Here is a 7,319-nt window from a genome sequence, read left to right as displayed (position 1 = left end):
TATTAAAATAATAAATTATATTAATTATATTAATAATTTATTATATCATTAAATATAAATAATTAAATATATGTTTAATAATATTGAAAATATAATATTTTATATTAATATTTTAAATATTTTAAATATTTTAAAAATAAAATTATTATCGATATAATAATATTAAGCTTAATTTAAGTTAATTTTATATAAAATAAAATTATTTATAAATGAACTCTTTTTGAAAAGTGACTTACGTTTTTCAAAAGGTGACTTACGTTTTTCAAAAGGATAAGTTATTTATTTTACGTTGACCTGTAAGTCATTTTCCATTAACCAAACTATTTTCTATAAAACAAATACAAAAAAAAATATAAAAAATATTTTCCATAAAATTTTTTACAAACCGACAATTTTTCTCACTCGCTTACTTCAGTTAAAATTTGATTTTACACCATGTTGTTCGTCAACCAAGTTAACCTAGTGGTTAACATTTCCCAAAAGGAAAGACTAATGAGAAAGGGGAGTAGTTTTTTTTAACAGTTTCAATTTAATTAAATTTAATTGTTTATAACTGAATTCCTTTCTTTTAATTTTAATTTTAATTTTAATTTTAATTTAAAAGCACCACATATCACAAAATGATTAGCTAAAAAGTTCTTTTTAACTATGGAGATAATTTAAGAAATGAAATATAATTTAAATATCACTTTAGGTAACTGAAAAAAAAAGGCTTAAATACCAACTTAAAAAAATAGTATAATTTAAGTAACACTTATCCACCAACAAATTGGCATTTAAGAGGTTCATGTGAAGGACATGGTTTCGCACAGATCCATGTCAACTTGTTTCAAAGGACATCATTGACAGGCCTTTGAAGATCCACTGGAGGGTCTTAAAATCTCTTTCCTTTTTTTTTTCTTGGCCACAAAGAAAGACCCTCCATCTCCTGTAAAATGTAAATGACTCCATCTAAAATCCTATCATTAATTAGCTTCAAACTGTAGAAAAAGTATTATCTGTTGAATCATATCATATTTCTTGTCAAGTTCAAAGCTGAAAGACAGTCGGTAATTAAAAACAACACATTCTTAGTTTTATGCAGCATCAGAAAAAGAAAATGTCCCAACAAAATTAACATTAGTGAGAATAGGAATAATGTCAGGCTTTAGAAAGCAAACAGTTTATTTATGCTTGTCTTTCCACATCAAGAAATTGCAACGTTTTTCATTACCAAAGGAGATGGCAGATGAAATATGGACTTCCTTCACCATCACATTGCCATTGCCATCAATCTTGTAAGAGAAATCCATTCCATCCAAAATCAGGTGATAAATTAACTCTCCGGAAGCTTCTCCATCTCGGGAATCATCCAAATCTGAAGCATTATCAGAGGCATCACCACTTCCTATTTTGAGGAGATTATTATGAGGTCGGTTTCGTTGAGATACCGAACGAATATCCCATGAAAGGGCTTGTTTTACCAAGCTTTTGAGCTCATCCGGTGAAGAATATAGGGACTTCTTCTCCTGTAACAAACAAATTCTTTTGGATTAACAAATAGTTTCCTACCAAAAAAACAAAGCAGTCTTGCGGGCAAAACAATAAACAAACAAAATAAGCCTTTCAGATTGGCTGTCGCATAGATGCTACACCATCAAGCCCTATTTAAAATTATAGAAACACATCAGCATGCTTACCACTGATTTCCAGCAGTCCAGGAGTGAGGAAGAGAAGTCATTAGAGAAGCCAACGGAAGCCACTGACAACATACTATCCAACTGACAAAAATTTATGCATACTTCAGAAAAAATTGAGGGCAGATGCACATAATGAGATGAATGGAATGGAATGGAAAGGAAAGGTATGAAGTGGCATATTTTGCTGACAGTTACACTCTCAATGAGCAGCTAAAGGGTAAAAGGCAGACGCTAGAATGAAATAATGACGAACGTGTATGCATTTATCAAATTAATGGACAATATCTCATTCGAGGAATAAGTTACAGCATTATATATTATTTTTTTAAGAAACTAAATTAGAAGTGATCATGGGCCAGGCTGTAATAAAATTTCAGGCCCATTTTATAAGCCTGGCTTGAAAAATGAGCCTAAAAATTTTGCTCAAGCCTGACCCGGATAGAAAAACTACAACCCAAGCCCAGCCCGACCGCACGTATTAAAATTTTTTATATTATTTTTTATATAAAAATATAATACATCAACTACACTAAACACATTAAAATAAAAGTTTCCCAATAAATTAAAAATAAATGAAAAACATTTTATACTTCAATAACATTAAAACAGGTGCAACTTAACAAGCAAATACTTTTAAAATAGTAGTAAAATTAACAATAAAATAAGAGTTATACAATATCTATAGAATAACAACAAAATAGTAGCAATATAATAGTGAAATGGCAATAAATAGCAGCAGCTCTTTTTTTTTTCAAATTTGGGCTGGACCGGGCCAAAAAAGTTGACCCGAGGCCCGACCCATTTTCTAAACAGGCCTTATCTTTTTTTCCTAACCCATTTTCCGGGCCTATATTTTTACCCAAACTCTCTCACTTTTCGGGTGGGCCTTCGGGCTAGGCCACATGATCAGGTCTAAACTAAATTTAGTAGAAAATGAATCAGTTTAGTTGTGTTATTCAAGAATAAGACTTGCAATAAAATAAACAAAACAATATTTCTTAACACATACATAAATAAAGTAGGAAGCTAAAGAACAATAAAAGAGAAAATACCATGACCCAGTTAGGTACAACTGCTCCTTCAATACTGTCACAATATGGAAGATACGGTTTGATGTCCAGCACTGGCTGTTAACAAAATCATACATGAAGCATGATTTATATTCATAGCTGTCAAGAAAATGCATAAAAACAGGAAAGCGGAAAAAGCCAATTATAGCTCCCAGTAAAGTTCAGGAAATGTGAGCTTACTGTTCCATCAACTAGATCTACTCCTGAGAGTAGAAGCATATTTCCTTGTACTGCCTCCACCTAATATATAAAGAGTATATCAGTTCTAAAGTGATCTCTCTCGATTTCAAATTTCATGTATCCCGACAATGCTTCACCAAAATCCTCCATGATGTATCAGAAATTTACTCAAGGCAGACAAAAATATTGACATTGAAAGGCTTCTTTTAACAGAGAAATGTATTTTGCCAATTGAGACATGAAAATGTTATGAGCTCAAGTAAACACTAGCCCTTAAGAAAAGTGCTATTGGAATATATTTATGAAAGATCCTCCTTTTAGTGTTGATAACAAAACTTCCATTAGATATATTGAAGAAAAAATCATAGGTAAACATGTTGCAACAATAACACATTTGTACATGACTCCATACCTTTGCTACAGTAAGTCCTATAGGACACGGTCGATGTGGAGATCGTGTAGCAAAAACTCCCAGCCTTCCTCCTTTCAATCTTGGAACTCTGACCTATTAAGTGACCAACCTTCCATAGAAGTCTAAGGATGATAAGAAAGTTCCATAAAAGATAGAAAGGAATATACATATATCATTATTATAGTTCCACAAACCTTGGCCTTAAACTTTGATTTAGATGGATGCTTCCATAACTTTTCCAGATCTGTATTCAAATGAAATACATATATAATCCAGCAATGAGAGTATTCCTCGAGACCCTCAAGTGATGCTGGAGGCACTCTAGTTGAATCAAAAACCAAACATGCCCTAGCAAGAGGGACAAGTAGAGGTTGCCTAGGGGTTCCATTCCTACATAAATTTTACAAGCAATTGGAACCTTTCTTGAGTAGCAAAGATAAATTAGTAGTAAGCTTCAATCAGATTATTTACCAAGGCAAGCGTTATTATTGCATAGCTTCTATGAACAGAATAAAAAATGTTATTTACCCAATCAGTCATTAAATTTTTTTTAAACGAAGCACCATCTGGAAATCACCTTGTAGAAAAACAAGATTGAACGATACCAATAGGTGCCATTGGATACGATGGTATGTCTAAATTCTCAGACTTGGCTTGTGGTTGAGCGACTACTGCTTTCCTCAATGCCTACAAATGTTGGATTTTTTCATACAAATAAATAACAAAACCAAAAGAAAACTAACAGTCATCATAAAGAATAAAAACAATAAAAGAAAGAAGGAAGAACCTGTTGAGCCCTAATCCGACCTTGTCTTTCAGCAGCACATTTTTCCAAAGCAGAATTGAGGGATTTTTGAAGCTCTTTCATCTTTGAATCCCATTCTATCAAATTTTTCTTCCATATATAAACTGAAAGAAAGAATATCAACATCCACCATTGATACAAATTAAATAAAAAGAATAAAAAGGGGGTGGAGAGAGATGATACAGGAGATAGCTGAAGAAGCAGAAAACAGAGTAGCAAGTGCCAATGCTAAGATGGAGTATCGGGTGGAGGACATGGGTTTTGTGTAATTAGTGCTTGTAGTATTTCTTCTTCTGCTCTTTCGTCCAAGTATAGCTAGCTGCAGTTGGGTTGAGTAGGGTTTTAGCTTACGAAAAAACAAGTTTGAAGTTTCTTCTACTTTATTTATTTTTTAATTTTGGTTGGCACTTGGGAATTGGGATAGTATGGCATGGATTTTTAAATTGGATCAAACAGAGAACTGCTGTAAGCCCGCAAATAATGATCCAAGGCCCTTGTTGTTTATGTTCCCTTGGCCATGGCTAGCCCCTGGAAACTGTTACTACAATCCAATTTAGACCGTGTTAAGTGACAAAGGTCCATACTTGGGAAATTTACAGAAATAATACTAAAATAATCATTTATTACTTAAATAATATACATCTATTTTTATTTACCCAAATGATATATTTTGAAATAGTAAAAAATAATTTGGGTCTCCAATTGATGCTGATTTCGACATTAGTAAACTTAAATTGTTCTTTTAATATTAAAAAGTAAAATATTAAAATTATAATTTTAAAAATAAAAATTATGAAAATAAAAACTTTTAAAATTATTTTTTAAATTAAATATAAAAATTATAAAATTCAATATTATCTAAACTAAATTAGACCAGAAAATTGGTTGGGGTATTGTTCTAATGAAAGGTAAAAATTGGTTGACCCATGATTTTTATCCAACTGGTCTAGTTCGGTATTTATAACAATGAATTTTGAATTTTTTATATTTTAAAACATTTTAATATTGAATTCTAAAGAGTTTTTCATTTTTATTTTAAAATTATAATTTTAAACTTTTATGTTTTTAAAATATGAAAAAATATTTTAAATACTTTTAAAGAGTATGGACCAAATTAATAGAAAATTATTGTAAATGTTCAAGGCTAAAAAGTTTAAAAATTTTAAAAATTAGTTGACCCATGAACTAGTACGGATTGTTTAACCCCAGGCTAAAAGATCATTTAAACAAATAGTTGAATTGATTTTTACAATTTTGTAATTTTTAATTTTTTATAATTTATTTGCTTTGAACCGATCAGGCCAGTGATTATGGGAACTAATTTGTCAGACCAGTTTGAAATTGGTACAACTATTAGTGCAATCGAGTTTTTAGCTAGCTTCTATAACTCAACCAATTTTTTATCCAATTAGTTTGGTCTGGATTAGATAACATTAAATTTTAGAATTTTTTATATTTTATTTAATTTTTAAAATTTTAAAGAGCTTTTATTTTTCATAATTTTTATTTTTAAAATTATAATTTCAAGTCAATTTGGTCATTGAGAAACTCAAATTATTATTTTTATTATTAAAACATATTATGTGAGTAAATAAAAGTAAATCTATATTATTTGAGTGATAAATTATTATTTTAATATTATTTCTGTAAATTTCGCGTCCATATGTTCAAGAGATATACTATAGTAATATACAATTTAATATCAGAACTTAAATAGGTTTTCTTAGTTTGATACATATATATTTTCTTTATCAATTTAATATCAGAACTTAAATAGCTTTTCTTAGTTTGATACATATATATTTTCTTTATCAAAGTGATAGTTAAAGTTTCACATATTATGAGAATAATTTAACATCGTTAATTATTTTTTAAGATGGTATCTTGGGTGAGCCAGAAAATGAGTGATATCCAAATATTTGATAAAAATGTTTAAATATATTAAATATTCATGTATTTTTTGTTTTAATATAATCTACAATAAAAAAATCAATTTATGATTTTGGGTTCTTAGTTTTCTTTTTTGTTAAATAGGCAATATATGTTGATTTTTTTAATTGGCCAAATAAATCGTTTTTTTCAAGATTTAGGAAAAATAGGCCAATTTTGGAGAGAGTGTGTGAAAGCATGTCTAGCAGGACGCGCTTTCACACTCTCTCTCCTTGACCACCGATTTTTAAGGGTTTTTTAGGGTTAGGATTTTATTGGTTGAAGGTTTTGAGAGTGAAACCGTGAAAGTTTATACGTAGATTTGAGGGGTCGGGATGAGATAACGCGTCTCAGAACACATACTTTTCATATGTTATGCCGGGATAGGGTCATTACCTTAGAAACTCATCATATGGAAGTTAGGTTTCGAAGTGACAATGCTTGATACGGTCACGGGTCAAAGTCTAAGTGGAGGTCCCAGTCGGTAGCCATTATGCGGACGAGTTCGAGTATAACTGGGGACTAGTTAACGGTTGTTATGCGGTCACGAGTTCAAGCTTTTTGGATACTCACAAATGATGCCTTATATATACCATATATAATATTGAGGTCTCTTTCTAGGCAACTAGTATCTTTAACCTTTCATTCTTATCTGAAGGCTGACATTGAGATGGACACAAGAGGGCTCTTAGGTGGAGGGTGGATGTTTCAGCGAAGGTCAAACTCAGGTTGTGCAACAGTGGTTGTAGTTATTAATGGGTTGTTTAATAACGACAATAGTTGTCGTCCTGAAAGGAGCGTCACCTTTACTCCACCGTAACAATCGTTGCTTGCCTGAAAGTCCTCCTGCATCCACGGCGGTGTCAGCCTTCAGATTATAGCAGGAAGCCCTACAATTTTTCCCTAAAATTAAACTTTCAAACTCCATATGGTATTTATAAACAACATCTTCGAGTATCCAAAAAGTTTGAGCTTGTGCTCACATAAAGATCATCAATTGGCTCTCCAGTTATACTCTAACCCATGATGTCATAACGGTCGTCGACCGAAACCTCTAAGTAGACTTCCACCCGTAATTGTATAAAGCAAAATCACCCCAAAACCCAACTTTTACAGGATAGGATTTTGAGGTAATAGTCCCATCTCAGCAGGATATATGAAATGTGTGTGTTTCAGTGTTGGAAAAAATCCCAGTTTGAAAATGGATTTATTGCACAATGGAAAATTAAAATTTTTAAAATCGA

At 31.2% G+C, this 7,319-nt stretch overlaps 1 protein-coding gene across 2 annotated transcripts; it reads right to left on the bottom strand.

Moving 5' to 3' along the window:
* Window positions 1–994: 994 nt before the first annotated feature.
* LOC105790987 (hypothetical protein) lies at window positions 995–4,535 on the bottom strand. 2 transcript variants are annotated; one of them, XM_012618808.2, is made up of 9 exons: window positions 4,330–4,535; window positions 4,129–4,250; window positions 3,919–4,028; window positions 3,536–3,731; window positions 3,342–3,434; window positions 2,930–2,989; window positions 2,732–2,806; window positions 1,680–1,760; window positions 995–1,508 (listed from the first exon to the last, which is right to left on the bottom strand). In XM_012618808.2, the coding sequence occupies exons 1-9, from the start codon at window positions 4,400–4,402 to the stop codon at window positions 1,164–1,166; spliced, it is 1,155 nt and encodes a 384-aa protein (XP_012474262.1). In that variant the 5' UTR covers window positions 4,403–4,535; the 3' UTR covers window positions 995–1,163. The 2 variants fall into 2 exon arrangements, with proteins under 2 accessions (XP_012474262.1, XP_052476285.1); XM_052620325.1 differs by lacking the exon at window positions 4,330–4,535 and having other exon boundaries at window positions 4,149–4,256.
* Window positions 4,536–7,319: the final 2,784 nt, after the last annotated feature.

Source organism: Gossypium raimondii, chromosome 8 (assembly GCF_025698545.1).
Source record: "Gossypium raimondii isolate GPD5lz chromosome 8, ASM2569854v1, whole genome shotgun sequence".
Classification (NCBI taxonomy): domain Eukaryota; kingdom Viridiplantae; phylum Streptophyta; class Magnoliopsida; order Malvales; family Malvaceae; genus Gossypium; species Gossypium raimondii.
The sequence above is the reverse complement of the archived record's forward strand: the minus strand, read 5'-3'. Positions and strand labels throughout refer to the sequence as shown.

Coding starts and splice junctions, on each gene's coding strand:
- LOC105790987 (XM_012618808.2), bottom strand. CDS start 4,402: ATGTCCTCCACCCGATACTCCATCTTAGCATTGGCACTTGCTACTCTG. Junction 4,251..4,329: donor TGCTTCTTCAGCTATCTCCT/GTATCATCTCTC, acceptor TCTTTCTTTCAG/TTTATATATGGAAGAAAAAT. Junction 2,807..2,929: donor TAGATCTAGTTGATGGAACA/GTAAGCTCACAT, acceptor TTTTGTTAACAG/CCAGTGCTGGACATCAAACC.